At 46.5% G+C, this 22906-nt stretch overlaps 1 protein-coding gene and 1 non-coding gene across 3 annotated transcripts; both read left to right on the forward strand.

Moving 5' to 3' along the window:
* The first annotated feature begins 261 nt into the window (after window positions 1–261).
* Window positions 262–15663, forward strand: LOC135383482 (histone-lysine N-methyltransferase 2B-like). 2 transcript variants are annotated; one of them, XM_064612914.1, is made up of 6 exons: window positions 262–402; window positions 8184–8461; window positions 9597–9610; window positions 13359–13411; window positions 13487–14073; window positions 14512–15663. In XM_064612914.1, exons 2-6 carry the CDS (start codon window positions 8219–8221, stop codon window positions 15526–15528), a joined length of 1914 nt encoding a protein of 637 aa, XP_064468984.1. In that variant the 5' UTR covers window positions 262–402; window positions 8184–8218; the 3' UTR covers window positions 15529–15663. The 2 variants fall into 2 exon arrangements, with proteins under 2 accessions (XP_064468984.1, XP_064468983.1); XM_064612913.1 differs by having other exon boundaries at window positions 13487–15663.
* Window positions 15664–21125: 5462 nt separating this feature from the next.
* Trnaa-agc (transfer RNA alanine (anticodon AGC)) lies at window positions 21126–21198 on the forward strand. Its single transcript has one exon. It is a non-coding gene; the product is annotated as a tRNA-Ala (tRNA).
* Window positions 21199–22906: the final 1708 nt, after the last annotated feature.

A 22906-nucleotide genomic window follows, 5' to 3' on the forward strand; every position in this document is an offset into this window, starting at 1 on the left:
TTGCCATACTCAAAAGTTGAGTTCTCATTACACCAATGTCGATGTCTCGACTCACTTTCTGCGCAGCCCAGGGTGCAACTTCAGTAAATTCCTCGGTGTGAAGGTGAACGTAATGCGTGGAGAATTGTAGGTAATCCTCCAACAAAATAACCGTCTAAGTATGTTAATTGCGTAGAAGTTTGGGTCTGTACACTGCTAGAGAAAGGGGCCATCAAATGCAAAATGAACGTCTGGCCAGTTTAGGGCAACCGGCATCGCCACTCCAGCTGAGGAAGAAGAACAAGGAGTGCCGCGATGGTCGACACCTGATGCATGTTCAAAAAATTCGTGGCTTCCAAATTCTTGTATCATCTCCGCTGTCAGAAGGGCTTCAAGGCAGTTCCCCTGGACTCTGCAGTTGAGGTGAGCAATCAGGTTATGCCCAGCATGCTACACATGGAACAGGCTTTGTCCGTTGCCTGTTATGCTCAACTGCCGTAATAAACGCAGTTGAGCATTTGTCGTAGGCGAAAAGAAGCATCACCCTGCCGCAGTATTACGAAGTGCTCCAGTGCACAATAGCGAGTTTTAGTACATCGGTAGGTGTTCACGATAACTGTTCCGAAAAGGTGTCAAGCCATTCGCCCTGTTTCTTTGAAGCGGGTGACATCACATTGCCAAGTTTAGATTTGATAACCTCCTTTATCGTATCATTTTCGTGGAGCTATTCCGATACACTAAGACTCTCGAATGTATTAGGCTACGCAAGATGGATTGAGTGAATTACGGCAACGACACCTCGGCGGCGCAGTCTGACGGCGATCAGATTAGGGCTTCGCTGCCCTAACCTAACCTAAACTAACTCCACTAAAGTACGGCGACCAGGTTAGGGCTTCGCTGCCCCAGCCTAACCTAAACTAACCTCGCTAAAGTAGTGGTCCGAAGAACGGCAGGCTCTGCCCGAAATCTTACGTATTAAATAGTTAATCTGACGTCGTGCTTCATTCTTTCATTATTATTTTTGTTGACAACGTTTAAACAAGCTGGACCGTGTATTATTTTACCCTCTTGATCTTAAAGCAAGTGTTCGCTAGGCTAACTTGATTTAACCCAATATTCGGCTTTGCCCAACATCGCCGCTGCCGCCGCCTCCCCGCTACTGCCGCTGGTAGAATTGTTGTTGCCGTAGCTTAACCAAACTATTTCGTGAAAAACGTGTTCACGTTATATCTCTGCTTGATTTCGCTGTCCAGTTTTAGTAATTCATGAACAGTTTCCGTAAAAAGATCGTTCAATTTTAGTGCTCAATGTTATTAATCCGATAGCATTATTGGGTTAGCTCCTCAGAAATTCCTGTGGTCTGTGCCAAAAACTCAGCTGTGATGGTAGATAGCGGGCGCCACGGGAACCGTGGGCGCAGAAAAGCTTATCGGGGTATTCAACGTGACCCCTTCCCTCCAGATCATGCGATTGCGCGACAGTGAGACCCAGTGCCTATAATAGTCGTGTTCGAGAAGGAAAAGAAATCTAGTCCGTCAGTTTACAATATATTACTACGCCTCAGATAGGATGGCTGAATACAGCGAAGTTACGCTCACGCATGCGGCAGATAAAGTAATTCATCATACTCACTCTGCTTCCGTATTGACTGTTAAAACTGCTGACCGCATGACACTACGCTACAGCAGAAAGGGCGCTTTAGAGATGGCTGCCAAAACGTTGACGCTACATAAAAATTGAGGCACATGTCTCGCACGTTCGAAGACCAGGCCGTCAGACCCATTGTAAACAGACGCAACGAGAAGAAACTGGGCGAGCCCTTCCTGAAACTCCTCTACACATGGCGCACAGTGGCGCTGCAGTATTTCTCCTGGTGCGCTATTGCGTCTCCTTATCTCCAACGGCGTATGGTTCGCCGGTTATATTTTTTTGTGGCTGACAGTATCATATCCCTTCAAGATATGTTGGTATATAGGAAAATGTAGCCAAACGAATGCCTTATCGAATGATGTTTCATGAACAAAGCTATCCATGTAATTCTAAAAGTAATTTTGGGGGAAAAAATGGTGGAAACAGCTGAAACCTCATGAAGACACTCCTGTATCTTGAACTGAAATATCAATCTAGAAGTTCCAAAATTTGCAAAATGTGACAAATTTTGTCACAAATAATATCTCCAAATATCAACAGCCTGGATCAAGAAGTTCATGAGTTGTGGAAAATAACGTCAACAGCCATATTGTTCATGTAACTGGGTGGCAGAGTTGATTGAAGGAGTGAAACAGAAATGAGCATCATAGTTTCTGCAGAAAACATTAGTTTCATGCTCAGCTTTCCTGTTTTTGTACCACATTTTGCTATTGCACCGCTTTTCTGTTCCTTCCGGTTAGTTTTGAAACAGGAACAGCAATAGTGCAAGTTGTACATTTCCACACATTCAGGACAAAAATCTGATTGTTTAAGACCTTCAGAGTCGTACTTTGTGTTTTCATAAACGAAATCGCATCCAAATAAGCTTCAAATACGAGTTTTGCACATTCGCGAGAGAGGTCCGCCGCGGGAACGCGACGCCGCGACCAAGATAAAATCTCCACACTGCCTCCTTGGTGCAGAGCCAGCTTCATAAATCACCACCACGAGAAAAAGCTAAAAGTGGAAACGAAGCTCATTCTGTAGTGTTTATAGTATACAACAAACGTCACCACTTGTCCATATCTAGTTTAGAGGCTGAGTAGCGCCGCTGGTAAACCGTCAATCACCGGTGATCGACTCTCCGTGGGCGCGGTAAGGAAAGGTAAGGAAACATGACTATAGTAAAGCATAACACCGGGCGTGTTTGCTAAATGAGGTTATCTATACGAAGCAGCTGCAGGCATTGGAATGCTATCTTATCATATTATCTGCAATATTATCTCGCAAGCGAGACTGCCAAGGCGGGACAACAACGTCTTGCTTGGTCGTGGCGTGGGCATGCAGACATGATTAAACGGTCGTTCTCGGACTTCCCATGTTGGTGGCCGTTGTCTACGTGTTGCAGTAAATCTAGCTAGGCCTGTCGTCATCCCCACAGGTTTCATGTGAATGCTTCGGATCATCAAAATCAATGGCTCTCGAAATACGTATTTCAGTACATCCGTGATTAAACCATGAGATTAGGAAAAAAAACAACCAAACAGGACCAAATCTCAGTGTTTAACCATGGATGTACTAACCAGCAGATCGTCTGTTTCCTTGCCGTTTTATCTATGACGTATTTCAACTCGCATAAGCCGCTACTATGCATTTGCTAAACCCGTGTATACATAACGAAGAAGGAACAAACAAAAGTTATCCTCCATATTGAGCGGGTCAGTGTGTCTTATTTCTTCAGGCTAAACTACATTTGACCCATATCTGCAAACCATTATGCGGGATTAAAAAATTATAACCGCGTTTTAGCGGTTCAGCTTAGCAGTTTAGCTCAGCTTAGCAGTAGCTTAGCAGTTCAATGATTGCTGTCGCAAAACTCCTCGTTCCACCAGCAGGGAGACCGCTCAGTTTTTAACTCAGTTTATTACATTTTCGCCGCTTTGAGACCTTGGACGTTGTGGCCCTGAGGCCTTCGTTTCGTCCTTTTGCTATCTAGCCTATATTTCTGTGCAATTACCATTCTAAGGGTGATTCCACTCTGGTGATTCCACTAAGGACATTTGCTTCAGGTATTTGAGAGATGGAGGAGACACAAACATGAATAGAGCTAGTCACAATGAAGCGCATGTTAGTCTCCCTTTCAGGTACCTCCCACCTCTCGAAGGCACATCTGGACGTGCCGTTCCATGCTCCGTTCCTTGAAGCCATGTGTTACTCATTTTATTTATTTTATGCGTTTATTTCCTTTGTAATGCTCTCTTTCAAGTCGCCCGGTGACTTTCTTGTAAATCCACAGAAAACAAATGTGGTAAAGTCAAAACCAGTTGTATAAGTGCCAAAAAGATTAAAGAAGCATTGCAGTGCACTTGACGCAGCTCAGCATCGTCCAGTTGTTCAGTGAATTTCGTGGCAATTCAGTGCTACCCTGTGGTACTGCACGGATCGGTCCGACCCGACCCGTGCCCGAAGCTATGGAGTCTTACCCAAGCCTAGCTCGGCCCGGTCGGTACACGACGCCACGGACACTTACCTGACCCTAGACCCTTCCCTTGGAGAATCCGAAACTATAAAATTTTCCGGAATCTCGAAAATTCGTGGTAGCGCGTAATGTTCACCAACGGCACCTACGTATATTATGCATAATCCTACAGGGCGTTTTTTTATCATTTGCAATTTGTAATATAATTGATTTCTAAACATAATATATAACGATTTTTTATAAAAAGCTATGAGAAGCTATAGATGACTTGTTTTGTTGCCGAGTTATGCCGACATCCTGTCGAAGAGAGTATGTAACTGCAACACGACGAATTACCTAAAACGCATCAACTAGCTCTTCAGTTAGGAGATTTCGTGCAAAAGCGAGATAACAGAATGGGAGACAATCCTCGTTGAAAGCCATTCAATTTTTTTAAATCCTGAAACGCACATCTCCGCTGAAACATCCATCGCCGAATTTTGCTGTGCAAGTGAGCCGAAACCGCGCTGACCGTGAGCGCAGGGAGGACAGCGCTCATTCAACGCCACCTAGATACAGAAAGCGTGCTTAATGCCTTTTCTCACTCCTTCGCACGTAATATAAAGTCAGCCAATCACCGCAGTCAGCCAAGATGTCACCCAATCGCCGAAGGCTATTTTGAAACACAGGCTTTCCGTGGCTACCACTGGCTGTCCATGCGGCTGATGGCGGCTCGTCTCCATAGCTACGGCCTCTGATTTGACGGACCCCTAATTGTTACGTCCCGTCGCTCAAGCGATCAGGCTTTGTCTCAGGTGGTGTTGGCTCATTACACGTCAGAGTCAGAGCCGTTTATGGAGCGAGTTTGGCTATTGGGAGGAGCCGGTTTAAACTGCGTCGTCTGACGTCACACGACGGGCGGCGCAAAGGCGAGTGCGTTATTTTGGAGCGGAGCAACAGCGTTGAAATCTTGCTGCGCCGCCGCGACTCTCCTTTCATTCCGGCAAAGTGGGCGGGGCGATGACGGGTCTGACGTGACAGCGAATCCTCATCTACGAACAGAAAAAGATCAAAGAAGGACCAAACCTTGAAACGGCGCATTATATTTTGTTCAGCCTAAGAATGGCATCTCGGGCGCTGTAAGTGTACAGTGCTGGACAAAAGTTAACGGAACGCGCGAGCGGCGTATTTTCTCTGTCCACGCGCGACGCGGGCGAGTCCACTCGTTCAGAGGGATGGAAGAGTGCGCTTGTGGCGACCCACCGTGGTAGTAACTTTGCTTTTGAGTGTAACGAACGCCAAAATGGTTTCGTTTTCGGTCTACTGCACCGAGCGCGAGTGGCTATCGCGGGAAGGGAGTCTCTCCGCTATCGGAGAGATAACAGGGCGCTAAGATGAATAGGAGATATGCGAAATAGCGCCATCTGTCGAGTGCGCCGCTCCCGACCGCCATGGCTAAGGCTGATCTCTCACAAGCTGCAGCGCGGCTTGAGGGGATTCCGCTAAAGAGGAATGCACGGCCGCAATTTTTGAAGCACGACTTCTCGGTGGAGTACAGAACATTTCGGCGGAATGTACGGTTGACAAACTGTTCAGAACTCTAGTCTCAGCAGCAGAAATAGTCCTACAGTTTTGCGGTCGATTCCATTTTCAGCGAGATCTCACACGCATTTATCATCGAAGTTCGGCATTTGCATTTACTTTGTTTTCTGCAATACTTCACTTTTTAGTTTTAGCTGATATTGTGATGGTAAGATTAAATGAGATACTGGTCTTATAAAAGGGAATATTTCGATGCAGGAGTTTTTCATACCATTTGCCGCACTGTGCCGAGCAATCTCTTCCTTAATGTTTTGGGATTCTGGTAACCACGCCACGGTTGTAGTGCTGCTGCATTTGGTAGTTGTGATATATAATTAGACGATATAGTACTAGGTTTCAGATTTAGATGTTGGAAGGTATCTGGTTCTATCATTGCTGCTTGCTCTCCTTAAGCCACGACTTGACCCGTTTGTCGAGCATGTGCCTTCATGACCAACATTTATTTGTTATTTAATAAATAAATATTTGATCAACATAAATGCAATGATTCTGAACCCGTAATAAGAGTGGTTTTATCCTACGTAGTTCAACTACAAGAAGTGATCTTCCTTAACACACACACAAACACAAATAAGATTTAAAAGCAAATATTCATAGGTGATGTCCTATTCTCGCATTCTGGCCTATTTTGGTGGCTCGACTAATTTCTTTTCTTGCTTTCCCTTGTGCACGAGAAACTGGAACACAGTAGAGAACATATGTTGAGACCGCAAATTATTGTGCACATGCTTATTTGGAGTTAGGGTGTACGTCAAGAGAGCGCACTTATTCCAATCTATCACATTTGACAATTCACCTGCGGGTTATGATATAATTCACCATAAGTTCAGTGATTTTAGAAAAAGAGTCAAATCAGGATCACTCATATCACATTATGAGTCTGCCTCTCAGGTTCTGCATCAGTGGTGCATAAACGAGCAGCAAATGTCTGGTTCTAAAGTGACTGCATACTCGTATTAATGCTGAATGATCGAGAACGTTAAGCTTTACTCGTTAAGCTTTAGTCTGGTCCGATAGTAGCCTCAACTACAGGATACTATTTCAGGTTTTTTCTTCATGTCATTTTCTTCCTAGTGCTCCGTTACAGCGATTCATGAATACGCACCCTTTTGTCGTTTTATTCCTCTCTGCTAGTACAGCTTCGCGCAGCAGTGCGATGACACCATCATCATTACTAAATAACATTGTGTTTTGTTCTTCAGAATTTCGACATACGCAGTTCTTTTCACGACAAAAAGTTGTGGTAATCAGACGATTCTTTATTAAGCAGAACGAAAAGCTTGCCGTGTCGTTTACACCATGCTGCCGGCTGCTGCCTTGCTGCACAACGAACTTTTACTAACGCAGTGGTACATGAGGCGCTTACACATAGGATGACAACAGAAGCCCTTTTCAGCTGCCACTATTCAGTCAAACTTACTCAGGGGCAACGCAAACCGTGTACACAGAACAGCGGGGCCATGCTTTGCAAGCATTGCCTCGACGAAAATGGCGCGAGCGCGTTTTCGCTAACGGGCAAGAGAGGGCGCTTCATTTCGCATATCTCCTATTGAGGTGACAACGGGCTCGCAGTGCCTGGCTTTTTTCTTTTTTTATTAGACAAAAACAGAAGAAAAGAGCGTATACCCTTGAACACACACACACACAAAAAAAAGAGGCAGGGGGAGACGATACTGTCTCAATACTTTGTCGGCCCCCTTTCGCAGCAATAACTGGGGCCATACGCACAGGAAGGGAAGCGTATAGCCGACGGACAAGGTCCACGTCTTCACGTAGCAAGGGCCACTCTGCTTCTATAAATTCCCAGAATGCGTCCTTGCTCCTTGTAGGCGTCCGTCTCTTGCTCATCCTATTCTTCAGGCTGCCCCAGACGTTTTCGATTATGTTTAAGTCCGGGCTCTGCGCAGGCCATGTCAGCTGCATTACGCTGAGGCGTAAAAAAAGAAAAAAGCTAGGCACTGCAGCCCGTTGTCACCCCATTCATCTTAGCGCCCTGTTATCTCTCCGATAGCGGAGGGACTTCCACTCGCGCTCAGTGCAGCAGACCGAAAACGAAGCCATTTTGGCGTTCGTTACACTCAAAAGCAAAGTTACCCCTACTACCACGGTGGGTCGCCACAAGCGCACTATTTCATCCCTCTGAACGCGTGGACTCGCCCGCTTCCGCTCGCCGCTAGGGTGTCTCTGCCCAGAGAAAATACGCCGCTCGCGCGTTCCGTAAACTTTTGTCCAGCACTGTACCTTTACCGCGGCACCTTTAACTTGTCCATTGGACGAGTATGTACGTGTTTTATCATTTGTTCTGCATTAGTGCGAGACAAGTCTGCACACTATCCCAAGCAGCACAATGTACTCAAAGTCGAGTGCAATAAGGGTGGACGGTATGTGTCTTATCAATGTTCTTTAGTTTCATGAATCTGTACAAGGTCTTTCACCTACCCGTCCACCCCTATTGCACTTGCATTTTGCTGCTTGGGCGTGTGTGTGATCTGTATCGGATTGCATTCACCAACAGGTCCTTCTGCACGTTGTCCACATTCATCGACAATCATGATTGCGTGCTTTGCGAAGAAGGACAAGAAAGCTGATAAAAAAGGCAAGAAGGATGATAAGAAAGGAAAGAAAAGCAAAGGCAAAGGTGACAAGGGAGCAAAGCCCCAAAAAGGAGGAAAGATGGGCAAGCCAGGAGGAAAGCCATCGAGACCTCCGCCGAAAGCGCCACCCGGCTTGCAACCAGACGCCGAGCCCGAGCCCGAGCCCGAGCCCGAGCCCGAATTACCACCCCTTCTAGAGGTGCGTGGATCTACGAAACGTTCATCGCTTGTTCTTCCTCAATAATCGTAGCTGTAGTGCAACGTAGTGAAATAATCTGCCAACAGTTCACTGTTGTACAGTTGCGAAAGAGTTGACTAGTCAGTAAGGTATCTTGTCGCACGATACCGTGGGCTCAGAAGTCGCCTCCTCTCCCGTTTAAACGAGTTTTTCTACAGCATCTACTAGCTCCTAGCTACTTACTAGCTATTTACCAGCCCTTTACTATAGCTTCACCCCGCGATTTACTATAGCGCTGCTTACTACTCTAAATCTAGTACCGTCTAGTAAAGGGTAAAATATTCAAAATTTGTACCCTTTATTTCAGAAGTTAACATATGGGCAATACCCTCTATAAACGTTACACAGATCACCTATAAATAGAGGTTATCCTAACAGCCACACAGACGCAAAAGCTACAGTTTGGCCGGGCATGCCTCTAGTCTTAGAGGCTGCTAGCTTTATTGCGCCATTTTATGACACTATGTACTAGGTTTGCCCTTCTCGTTCAACTATTTTCTTTGCAGTTTCCTTGTTACCGCAGCGCGTCTAGCACTTCTCTCAAGCCCGGTTTCACCAACGCTGGTTAACTTTATAGCAAGATTAAGGGCTGCTAAACTTGAAGTAAACACTTTTTCTTTTTTTTGTACAAACGGTAGTTGGTGACGTGACGAATGTTTTCCATGACAATAACTCCTTCAAGCAGAGTTAAGCGTTATATTTAAGTTAAGGGACTGCTGATCTCGGTTCAAATATGTTAATCGGCATTGGTGAAACCGGGCCTCAGTAGGAGATAAATACGTAGATATATGAGCACGGAAAGCAACCGGTGTTATAAATCCCTTTCGGCGTTCCTGTACGCAAGTCATGCCGGATTATTTCCATTCCATTTTCCATTTAACGCGTATAATTCTATTTCATTCAACATGGGTTTCGGTACTAGTGAGAGCTCTGCCTACGGAGTGGCATTATGCGCGTTCTGCCATATTTGATTCCAGTCAGTGTGACGCCGACCAGATGATATAACGATTTTCTACATGCGTGCTGCTACGCTCGAATTTTCTCACGCTATTTTGTTACTGTCTCCAATTTATCAGAAAATGTATTTCTCTTTTAGGATGTGGAACCCATGTAAGTTCATTTGCCTTGCAAGTTGGACATGTATAATACGCTACATATCAATATGAAAGAATATACTTCATGTCGATGTGTATCAATGGGCTTCATTCCCAAAGGCCTATTCTCGTCTCACTGTGAGGGAAATTCACATTTATTCTACTCAACCGTAAAACCGACCTCTGAAACTAGCGATGTCGCGATATCTCGCCACCTCCTTAGCTCCAGCCACATACTACAGGGTGGGTGTGGATAAAGTAGCCTCACGTTTTCGCACATAGCGCGTTCCCTGCATACTGTACGAACGTCCGGCGGCGCACGATGGTGCATTTATGCGGTGCAAATCGAGAAAAAAAATCGTGGTAAGCAAACTTTGCGCAGTAAAATCGTTAGCAACGCGAACTTCCCTCCGTGTATTTCCAATGGGACATGGCAGTGGAGCACGGTTGCATCGCCCTGCCACCGGGAGTGCCACTCACGCAGACACAAAACGTGCCTGGTACGCCTAGCGGTAGCTAGACGCAACTGTGCCGTGACAGCCATATTGACTTCTGCATCGGAAAATAGGGATGCACGGAGAGCAACGTTTGCATTGATAACTTTTTGTTACGTAGAGTTTGGTTACTACGATTTTATTGTTCGTTTTCATCCGAGAAATGCGTCATCCCGCGCCACCGGAAGTTCATTCGGTAAGCAGGGAACGCCATATACGTGCAAAAATGTGGGGCTACTTTATCTGCACCCACCCTGTACATGTGGTTTGTCTGCATGATAAGGTGCTGACCAGTCTGCGTTTCTGTTACAGTGGGCGAGGCTCTTACTTCTCCTTTGTCTGTATTTGTTTTGTTTGTGTTGTCTGTATTTATTAGTTTGTCATTATGCTATTCTGAGAGACCCCTTCCTTACGATTGGGACGCGCGAGGCATACGGGTGTACCAGCGTTCAAAGTCCCAGATCTCAAAATCCACAATTCGGAAACCCTAAATGTCAATATCAATGCGAGGTGTCTGCGAGGTTTCAGAATAGGATGTCACTGAACAACGCATTTTAGCGACGGTTAGGCTTAGCAGGGTGGACGCGCTGGACCAACACACAACGAAATGACGTTGGTTAGTTTATGGCTAGTTAAGACCTATATCGTGACTGTAGTGAGACCCAGGCCAGTCCAAGTTTGTTGACTACTGGTTCGCGTGTTCCAGGCGGTGCTGCGGCAAAAGACTATGCCGATTGGGGACCGTCTAGGATTTTGAATCAGTGAATTTTTAACGTACCTTCAAGTCGCGGCTCACGCGTGCGCAACCACAATTGCGAACGAGGTACATTAACTGACACAAAATCCAGTGGCATTGCCATCGTACGTCGAGATATGAAGTGCAGCGCAACTTACAACACTTTATTATTATGATGATGACGAGTGTCTGTTTCATCACCAGGCGATATCCCATATATTGTCCACTCTAGTTCATACGTTGTCATTGAGGGAGAGTCAAATTTTGCCACACATGTATTTTTTAGCGGGGACATCTTCGCGTCTTCTGATCTTCTCTCTCTCTCTCTCTTTTCTTTCGGCTACATTCACAACACAGGTACTGTAATTTGGTTCGAAGGTGAAGCAGAACACAATTCGTAGGTCTAAAACGCGCCTTTGGTCATTATCACAAACGTTGTCTAATGGCGAACAGACACACATAATGACGTGGCAAAATAGTTGTTACGCTAATGGTTTATCTCTGACTCTTCGTTAAGTTTGAAGTTTACAACACTTTTTCAATCCATGCGAGCTCACTCATCTTAGCTTCGTCATTTTGGTCTCTATCTTAATTACAAGCTTTATTTTAATTTCATTCGAAAGCGCATCTGTTTTCGGCAGGTTACCTAAATGGGTGGCCAGAGAGCACTGCACGGGCCCGGGCTTAGCGTTTTTTATGCCGGCCTAGGCCGGGCTCGGGTTTCAGCCACCGCGCCCGGGCCGGGTACGGGCTTGACAACGCCGGCCATGATCGGGCATGTACGCGAACGTATTTCACGGGACTGGAGAGCTGAATTTTCATGTCGCGTTTTTTTTTTTTTTCTCTTTCTTTCATTGGTTATGGGATATCATGGTATTCTCATCTGAGAACTATCACTTTTTTATATGTGATCATGCTTATTTCGTGTAATGGGTCTGGATTTCACACGTGCACTCACACACATTTGGGGACGCGTGGCGGGCGCGCTGAGAGTCCGGCACGAGGGTCAGTTCGGTTAGGTGTTGGGACATATTTAGTTCCCGGGAGAGTCCGGCACGAGGGTTAGTTAGGTTAGGTGTTCTGACATATTTCGCTCGCGTGAGAGTTCGAGAAAGGGAAACTAACACCGGTGCATGCGCAATAGAGCGGAGATGAGTCTCTCTTGAACCGCAAGGTACATATATATCGCCCACGCGGCGCTGCGCGCTGCCTTCCCAAGCAATCAAGCACCAAGCACAGAACGGCTTGCCGGCAGAGAAACACAGCCCCACTCTCCACACTCTCCACAAATTAGCTGCGTCCTTTTCCTCGCTTCGCTGTGCTCTTTAGTAAATCTAAATACGCCTCCTGGCCTCGACAACACATAGAGCAGAGGCGGGCTGGGACCGGGCCTGAGCATGGAAACAGTCGGGTACGGGCTGGGCCCGGGCTGAAAATCTATAGAAGAAGTCGGGCCCGCGCCGGGTGCGGGACGTAGCAGCCTGGTCTGGGCCGGGCACGGGCCTGAAAATTAGGCCCGTGCAGTGCTCTAGTGGCCAGAACTCATAGTACAACGCATGTTACAGCAGGTCCTTGAAATAATAGGAAATAGGTTCTGGAGGTTAGGTTAAATAGGTCAACTACAGATCCGGTTAATTATTTCGCAACTGTCTTCTCGTTATAAAGTACTGCACCATCATGCAAAGCAGATTAACGAGTGAATTTTATACTCCCATGCAACTTACCCAGAATAACGCTCTCATAATTATTACCCTATAAAATTGTTCCTTTGCTGAGGGCTATACATATTATTAGTCATTATTACGTGTGCATATTTCATTGGAGCTTACTTTGACTTTGATTTCATAGAGCTCCAAGACACCCAAAATGTTCAGGCGCTCCAAGACACAATAAACTGCTATACAAACGCCACCGTTGTATACTCAAAAACACGGAAAGTGTTTGTTCAGGCTAACAGCGGTCGACGTCACTTCGTCCACGTTGAGATGTTACCTGGAGCTTTGGTGGTCGGGTGAACAACGCGTCTCCTTGCATATATCTGTTAATGAGGGAATGGACTCGCGAGACTGTTAACAAATGAGATACAATGTAAGGCATCAGCACTAACCTCTTTCTCACAAAAGACTCTATGCAATATCCAAAACCTTGTGTCCTGGGGACACAAAAAAATAACCGTCCGAGAAAGAACTTCGGCTTGTCCGTATTTTTCACCTTTAAAAGGTTCTTTAAAAGTAGGCCGCTAAGAGATCCTTAGCAGTTCTTCCGTTATCGAAGATAGGAAAGGTTCTTGCACTATGAGGAACACTCGGAGAACGGTTATTTTTCTCTGTGATAGTCGTTTAGGAGCATCTGAAATATTCTTTACCGGTTGGCAGTTGGCACACAGAACAAAAACGAAAAAGAACAACTATTCCTGGCGTAACATAAGAAGCGCCCAGCGGCGTTCCGCGTTACAGGAATTTTAGAGCAGTGCAGCGACATTAATAGTCTACGCGAATGGTCTGCATATAATCGGTTAATCATCGCCTTTTCAGACCCAGTAAATCATCTCCAAAGGATGACAAGGAAGCTGAACCAACGGAAAAAGGTGAAAGCAGACTTCGTTTACAGATTTGTTCCCAAACCTCATTTGTATACCTGTTTACCCCCGCTAATTCTTTAGCTCCTGAAGCTGCACCGAAACCAAAGGAGGCATCACCACAACCAACCACAGACAAGGCTCCTTCTGCCGCAAAACCTACAGGCAAAAAAGTATCTAGTTCGTCGTCCTTCTCCTCCTCTTCGTCATCTTCGTTGCCAGAGCTGGTGTCCACAATCACCGTCAGATCTTCGTCGTCGCTTCCTGTCAAGAGGAAAGGTGACAAATTCTACAAGATCGACATAGAAAGTACGACCTGTCGTTGTCCATACTATGAGTTTGATTCGTCGCGTCAGCAGAGCACAATTCCGGAAGAACAGTATGTTCTCCGTTCCACGGCGAGTACAGCCGAGGGGAAATACAGCCTAGAGGTTGTGTCCAAGGAACGGCTTCCACAGCCTAGCTATAGATACAACGTTGGACAGCCTCAACTGCAAGGCGTACCGTCCTGCCCATACGAGTTCCAGCACCAACAGGCGCTCTCGCTGGGTGGGCCACTAGTAGGTGAAGCTCAGTACACTCAGCAGTACTTCCAACCGTCGTGCCCACAACTCTTGCAACAACAATCGTTATATCCTCGGGCGACTTATTCACCGCCGCCTTATACACAGGTAGGTGACCAAAGGCATGCAACCTACTTGCAGACATTGACGCAGGAGTGCTGCGACCCAAATTGCGCACCACAGATGTCTCTCAGTCAGCAATTGATGTATCCCCTCCAAGAACTTGCTCCCAGACGACAGCCCTCTGTTCCCGTAACATCCTCAAAATCGAAGAATTTTACCTTCTATTGCGTGTGTACGCCCAACTCTAAAACAAACCAGAGTCACTCGTCACCGAGGGCATCTAAAAGTAAAGACGTGCGAGACCTTGTTGAGGCAGGTTTCGAATGCGTCATGTGTAGAAAGCGCAATGTCTATCTGGTGTGTAAGATATGTTTTAAGAAAAATAAGATTCGATATTGTCTTGAGTGCAAAGTAGAGGACAAGCCGAAAAAAGAGCCGAAACGAAAGGAAACTCACCGCACTACTTCCCGATATTTGGTGCAGACTATTGAACGAGGTGGCAGAAGAGGCACACAGCAATCGATCGTGCTGTCGACTGAACAAGTACAGGAACCTTACAAGAGGCCTCAAGTTTTGCAAGCGCAACAGTTGCAGCCACCACTAATGCAACCTCAGGTTGTACAGTCTCAACATATGCACCTCCCGATCCAGCAGTCCCCAGTCCTGCAGTCCCAGTGTGCACAAACTCAGATGATACAGCCTCAGCCGCACCAAGTTCAGACAGCACAACGCCAGTCCATGCAGCAACTGCACTCTTTGTGCTTGACGCAAGCGAAGTCGCAGCTTTTACAGCCCCAGCAAGGACAATACACAAACAATCAAAGCATGGCTTCAGCTTGCCCGCTGCTCCAGCAACAAGTAAACGCTGCAACACCCGTCCAAGTTCCTCAAGGCGGGCAGGCAGTGCTCAACATATGCTGCCGGAGTCGTACGCAACTAAATCAGAGTCCGACAACTGTTCCAATTCAATATCAAACTGCTGGTTGTGTACCTTCTCCACCGCCGCCTCAGTATCAGACAACCTTCCAGACTGCAGCCGAGCAGGGGATCCCGACCATATGTCCCCCAGGATGCCCTATACCAGGAGCAATGACATATCAAGGACAGACTGGTACAGTGTCCTCTGTCCTATCTCGAACAGCGTACCGAGCTCAGTCCCCCATAGTGGTCGAGGAACCGCCTCCGTATCGGCGAAGTCCCGTCGTGTCGGCGCAGATCATCGAGAGAAGAGCAAGTGGCAAGTCTCGTGCAAGTGCTCAGCCATCAACATCAGGGGTTCTTCTCGGCATCGAGATGAAAAAAGGGAAAACGGGGCGGACAAAGTCTGAGGTAGAGACTCGCTGGATCACGAAACTACAGACGAGTTCAGACAGCGACTTTTCAATTGCTCACGCTTCGTCAAAGCGAAAGTCCAAGGACAGGAATTGCAAAAACGGCCAGCGACGCACGTCTGTGTGCAAGTGTGGACATGACAACAAGTCTTGCAAATCCAAACGTTAGCCTTTACCTAAGAAGCAAGTGTCGACCGTGCAATCTGGTACCTAACTTTACGTATATTAGCTAACTATACGTATACTGGAAGAAAAGGATCAGACTAATAGTTCAAGTAATTTACTAATAAACGGAGCAACGTTCTTTCTCTGTTTGCTTTCCCTAACGAATATGTGAACGGGGTGCACTAGCGTTTTTCGTCTGTCGACAGGCAGGACTGACGTCACCACCTCAATATAGAGTTTAATTCGAAACAAGTAGTGAGCATTCACGCCGATGGACACAGCCAAGCTTCTTTATCTCGTGACTCCGAAGGCATACCCACATGTTACGTGCGAAACTATGCACGAAATGCAGCGTGTGTCATACTAGAACCACCTGGGGTAACTCTAGTCGCTCAAACGACGTGACGTAATCATTGAAGGAGTTCTGCACAGAGGGATCGAAACTTTTCTCATGTTGGGCCTATAACGTCTGCGCAAACTGTTCATAGGGCGCCACTATTGTTTTCTGTGGTTGTTGCAGAACACTGGGAATGAACTTCGTTTAGCCGTTCAGTTTCGGTTTCGCAGATGCAAATGTCGCCGATTTCCGTGTGCGTCATGACGTCACCCATCGATGCCAGTCGACCGGCGTGCGCCCTTCCGAAGCGCCGGACCCAGTCAGAGTAAGCTGGGCTGCAAGACCATTCCGCAGGAGATTGCAGTCGACATCGCAATGCGCAATCGCAACGGAGCCAAATAGCCGGACGTGGCCGAATGCGAAGACGGCAGCTTCCGTTCGTTCGGAAATGAGCTATATCACGTGTGTCAGAACAGGCTGACCTACAGCGGAGAACCAGCGAGTTTCTACATATAATGGACCTTTTCCGAGTAAGCGTATGCGCGTGCGCAGCCACCTGCAGGCAGCTGCATAGAAATCTTACTCCTTTAGATTTCTATGGGCAGCTGCCATTTTAGTTTGGGGGAGATAATCGATTTCAAGGTTACGTGGACGTTTGAGGCCGATACTTGACGACGCTTTTTTACTCGTACTTACTACAATGCGCTTTCTCTCTTTCCGCATGCTTCTTGCAATCTTCGCTTGCTATTTTCCCACGCGACGTGCCAGTCCGAAAAGCGTCGCCATGTTGAGTTGGGGTTAAAACACGACGTTCGACATTCCGCCGCTAGGGGCGACGCGAACATTGAAATGGTCCAGTGGGAATGGTTTCAAAATAAGTTTGCGTCTACTAAATGCGACGAAACTTCGTTCGCCTTCGAGGCCTTTATCAGAGGCATGCAACAGTAGCAGTGTTTTTCGGACTGTGCCAATTACGATGTGCTATCGGCGGCTGTAGCTATGGAGATGAGCCGTGATCAGTCGCATGGACATCCACTGGCAGCCACAGACTGTTTCAAATCGTCTGCGGCGTTTGACTGAAGCCGGACTTGTAGAAGATACACACAAAAAGTATTTAAGGCAAGTTACTGAGTACCGTGCGAAACAGTGATTGAGTCGAGTACCTAAATACCCACCCAATCTTTAAAGGAGCAGTCTAGAGGCCCACAACTTTGTTTCTGTTTTTTGGTCAGTATGGAATCTTAGGCGGCCGAAAACAGTTTTCCCACAATTAGTGCAACCGTAGCGAAATTGGGACGCCTGCAATAGCTCCCCGAACCTCCCGTGCGCGAAACACCCTCCTTCGCCTTCACGATAGGCACGTGTTGAGCGCCACCACGCGCGTCACTATGTGACGTAAGTGGAAAGGACGCTCCTCATTGGACCTGGGATCACATGATCGATGTGAGCAACGTCGCGCAGGCCGGAGCGTCTGCTACCGCTTCGGAGACGCCATGCGTTCTCCGGCTACGTGATGTCCGAAACGAAGGGTTTGAAGGCTGTCCACGACACAATCACGATTTTTGGGAACGCAGACACTACGGGAAGGACGAGTGGTGCAGCCCGAAATTAACTGCGCTTGTACAGCGAAAACCCCGTGCTTACCGACAGTGTGCAGCCTATCCGACCGTTTTCACCGCGCAGTTGGTTCAGTGGCTAGCAGGTGGCGCCACAATACCGCCGCCATCGCTTCTGCTACTGTGAATTGTGAGATTGCACCGAAGCCACGGATATATTACTCTTGTGATCGTAATTTTATTTTCTCAGGCTGCATATATGTTTTTATTGTTTTGTTTTTTTTAGAAACCGTGATATAAATCATATAAAGTATAGAAGTCAACAAGAAACAGCTCGCAATGTTCGTAGCAGACGGTTTTTCCTACGATCGAATGAGGGGCTCTCTACCACCAACGTCACAGTAGAGTGAGTGTGGTCTGCAGTTGGAGCGCTCCGGCCTGTCACCGCGGCAGCGATTTTCCAAATTAATTGCACCATGGTGAAACAACTTTGGACAAATATTTTGTGGGCATGCTTTTCACGTACTGCTTTACAAGATGACAGCAGTTTTTGGCCATGTTAGATACCACTTTAATGCTCCTTTAAAATTATTTAAGATAGAGTATTAAATAATCTTAAAAGTAACTCGTTACTTTCAAGATATTTTGACGTCACAGTTGGAATTAACTAACGAAGAAATACGATGACAGTGAAGCTGAGAATGCATTACAAAAAGCTTTATTAGCCCGCTGAAATCTTCTCGAAATTATTATTCGGCAGACTGGCCCCGTTGTTTTTAAACACGTTGCCCCGATACTGAACAGGCGCTCTGCAGATGCGAACGTATGCTCTACAGCAACAACAGAACGTACTGTTGATTTCTTTTAATGCGTTAGCAGCAGTCTTGGGTAAGTTACTTCTAAAAAGTAACTCAGTTACAGTTACGGTTTGCATGCCAAAAATAGTTACTAAGTTACCGTTATAGTTACTTTCTTGGTCGAGGAACTAGTTACAGTTACTGAGAGGAAGTAACGTGGTTACATTACAGTCACTTTTTATAAAGATGACCATGAGAGGGTGGTACAATTGTTCGAAACATACATTTATTTACATTTAAGTGCGATAAAAGTTGCCTTGCACTTAAGCAGAAACCGTATATGTTAATATCCGGTTATCCATGCGGTTATCCTTGTCCATATCCACGGGAGGCAGGATCCCGTGCTAGGGCAGTGACACCATTACTCACATATGGCTCACTCCGACCGTTGAGGGTCACTAACTTCAACTAATTTCTGTTCGCAAAGCTGGAATCCCATGCTTTGTCAAGAGCCCAAGGCACGGAGCGCATACCGATTACGGATAAAAGGAAGGAACACACTGTTAGGGAAATAGAGTAAAAAAAAGAAAAAACAAACGACATTTATTCGAGTAACTAGTTACATTTTGCAGTTACATTCACAAAAATAGTAACTAGTTACAGTTAAAAGCTACTTCTCTGGAAATGTAACTATCTAACTAGTTACCCTCAAAAGTAACTAGTTACAGTTACAAGTTAAAAGTAACTTAGTTACTACCCAAGACTGGTTAGCAGTAAGAGAAAACCTCTCTCCTCCCTTTCTCCTCCCATACACGCGTGCTGCGCATGCGCACTGGTAGAGGGAAGCTCTGTCCGGCAGCGCGGCGAAGGGGCACTCGCCGGGGAGGAAGAAGGCTTGCTCTGTTGTTGTGTCTGTGTAGTTAGTGGTAGCTAGTAACAGTTAGTGATCCTTAGTGATAGTTAGGGATGGATAGTGGTAGTGGGTGGGTGGTGGGTCGGCTGTAAACGCACAGAAAAATCCATAAGAGAATACGTCTAACGCTAACGCATTTCCGCTGCATTAATTAAAATAATCGTCCTTCATTTTTTTGTCGTTCCTTTTCACCCCGTAAATAATTATTAGAGAGTTTTAGTGTATCGTACGCTACCGCCTTTGCGTACGTAAGGAATAGCGTCGTGGTTCTGCGCAATGCGCGAAGATCGTTTTATGTTTTGCGCGTCTGCTGAGCCACCAACGCTATTCCTTATTTCGCAAAGGCCATAGTGTACGCAAGGAATAACGTGGTGGTTTTGCGTGTGCGGAGAACCACGAACGCTATATTTTACGTACGCAAAGGCGATAGCGTACAGTGCACTAAAACTCACTATTAATATTTTGCGTGTCCTCTCCCGCTACGGTTTTCGGTAGGGCTCTTCGCTTCTGCCTGTTGGGGGTCACAATGGTTATATACCCTTCAGGACAACACATCGCCTCATGCATGCTCCCAAAAGCGAGGCGCTGCACGCTGCACATTCGCAAGAGGGACGTGGGTGTTCCGAATATCTCAGATGCTAAACCGTATGTACAGCACAAAGCACATTGCCGAGACAAAATAGACTCTTTCGCTCGACCTCCGTGTCACGCAGCGAGAAGTATCTCCAAACTACCTTGGAAAGTCAGTAGAAGTTATTGAAAAAACGTACTATTTAGGTTAGATTACTAAATACTGACCTTTGAAATTACTTGCGAGATACTGTACAAGTCTGGAAGAAGCAGGCGACATGGGAACTCCATATGTTCACGAGGCGAAGGAGTGGAGAGAGGTATGAGGCAGGTATCTATGTGGCGTTAGCCATGCGCTGAGCGATCCCCATGGTCTTGTAAAGATGTGTCCCAACGTAAAAGCGAGGTGCCGCCATTAGAAAGTTTCAAAATAGGTACCACAATGAAATTGGGCGTCCGCGCTAGGTTTCGAAAACGGCGGGTGAACCCAAATTGGCCCCACTGTTGAACTGCGTCATCCTCGCCCGGCGCCATATGTTGCATGCAACAAAGCTAGAAGCTAGATGCCACGCTAGTGTAACATAAATACGAAATGAATCTGTGATAACAGCTTCCCCCACACACGCTGTCCCACACACTGAAAACCGTCCCTGTGCGTGAAGTTTTACGCTGTCCGTAACGTGCACCGTGTCACGCATTGAAATACGCACATGTGAGTCGACCCTAACTCCCATTCTCTCACTACTTGTAGCGCGTACTCTCTATGTGTGTAAATCAGTGCAAAGTGGTATACACACGGTGTGCACAGAAGGAGAGAGGACAGCAGGTAAAAGCGGGACAGAGGTGTTAGTATGCATCCTGGGTCGACTTCAGGGGGAACTGTGCAGATATCTGTCTGGAAAGTTTGGCCGAATAGCTTCCCTCTGATAAAGCCCACCTCAGCGAAGCGCAGCTTCCGATCCCATTCCCCCGATGTTTCTCGATATTTTTGGCACAAAATGCTTGGGCTACGGAGAATGTATACGGAGTGGTCCTACCACTTATCACACCAATCAAATGCCATAATCGGTAGTCGTATTCAAGCTAAGAATTTCATTTCCGTTACAAATAGTCAAACCGATGTTTCATTCCCCTAAGACAGCATTGTGAATTAAACAGGTTACATTTTATTTCATGACACGCTTGCTCTTGGAGTCATTTTCACTGTGACGCGCGATACTGAAATATTTTACACCAGTCGTGCAGCATTTCTCATGGCATTCTTGTGTTGAAAACGGATTACGTAAACATAGAAATAGCTGCACGCACGAATCAAGGACGTCTTCTTCAAGGAAAGCGGCCTGAAGAGCAATGTCGGAAACCGGGTCACCATAGGCGTTGGCTACCCTCGTTATGTCCTACCTGCAATCTAAAGTGATGCCTTAACGTGGGGATGTAGCTCAGATGGTAGAGCGCTCGCTTAGCATGTGAGAGGTACGGGGATCGATACCCTGCATCTCCAAATTTTCTTTCTTTTTTTTTTTTTTTTTGTCATTTTGCTTTAGTTTTTATTTTGTTCCTGTGTTGTCGCATATAAGCAACGACACTTAGCCGAGATCCGCTCCGTCAGGGCGGCACAAACACACGAGCCTCGAAAAGAAATCCTATGTCAACTAACTGGAAACGATCGAGTGAACCGTCCCCCCAACTCGACAAACATCCGGACGAACGCTTGTCCTGTGTTGTGCCTGTGTTCACGCTATGAATTTACATGAGCCTCCACGCCCAATAAACAAAAAAAATCAAATAACTCGGAGGGGGGGGGGGGGGGGGGTGCCGACGCCAAGATTCAAATCTACTCCCTCCTGATTTCCTGGCGTTGACTCCCGTTTCTTGAGTAATTCTATTTCCATTGTCGCATGTGACCAGCAGTGGTGGCGTGGATCCAGAGTGTAGTATGTTCGAGTTTCTGTTGTGCCCTTCCGGCGAAACTACGCCCTATCTTTTGACGTTTCGCCAGCACGAAGGACGCTGACAGAAAAATGACTGACAACACGCGCGCTCGCCGTCAACTGAAACCAGTGCCCGCGTTGTCTGCTTGACTTACCGTCTTGCACGTCTTAGCACCTTTTAGTCTACCAACACTTTTGTGTATTTTCACTGTGTGCGACCTGCTTGTGACTAGAAGTCACGTACGTTGGTACGACGAAATCCAGGAAACTAAACGCAGAACTTTTTTTAATATTCATTGTATAGATACCATGAGGGGCAGGTGATGATACCTGATGCAGATGCATACACAGATACCGAATTTGTCATAATCTCATTGCCTGCCGCTGGGCTCGTATCAGAGTTTACACCCGACCTAGAAAACCAAGCACAGAAACCTGTGCGCTCTTCGCTGGTAATACCACCGGTAGGAAGGCAGTGTTGTACACACTACCGAAACTAAGCAACGAAAAATACCGCTACCCGCTACTCTACAGAAAAGTAGCGCAATACTAGCGTCGCTACAAATTTGAAAAGTAACGAGATACCGCTACCAAATAAAAGTAACGTAAATACTGTCCCGCTACTTATCCGCTACCGTACTATTCTGTATGCACGACCTTACTGTTTGGCATCTCGTTGTCGAACGTGTCTATAGGCCGTGCAGCATCTAAGTTCCCTCACGTAGCTGGCATGCAGTATAAAGTATACCGCTACCTACAGCCAATATATATTATTTTCAGATTGATCTTGACCTTGAGGTGATGCGCATTTAAGACATAATTTAAAGCACTGAGTGCATGTGTGCGTTTAATATTTTTCCCGTCAGAACGTACGAAGTACAAGACGTTTTTTCTGCAGTGATAGTATTTTGTCCGAGGTATCCGCAGATCCCAACTTCAAACTCTTCCGTCTACTTCCTATCGACGGAATGATCAGAGTGATCAAGTGGCGCGACTGCATTGATGAGCGACCACACGTCGAGTCATCAATAAGATGGCTAAACAAACATCAAACGAATGGCATAATGTTTGCTCTCGCTAGGGCCAACGCCGTGCTGTTGGCATACTGCTAAGGTTTAAGGCAAGGCTAAGATCTCACAAGGATTAGTAGTTAATGTTGTTTCCTACGTTCTGCTTCCCCCCTTCCAGCCACACGACGGCTTCCCTTACAAATGGTTTGACTATAGAGAACCTACGTCCGATACGCTTTTTCGAGAGTATGAGTTCCTCATTAAGAGC

Source organism: Ornithodoros turicata, chromosome 2 (genome assembly GCF_037126465.1).
Source record: "Ornithodoros turicata isolate Travis chromosome 2, ASM3712646v1, whole genome shotgun sequence".
NCBI classification, from domain to species: Eukaryota; Metazoa; Arthropoda; class Arachnida; order Ixodida; family Argasidae; genus Ornithodoros; species Ornithodoros turicata.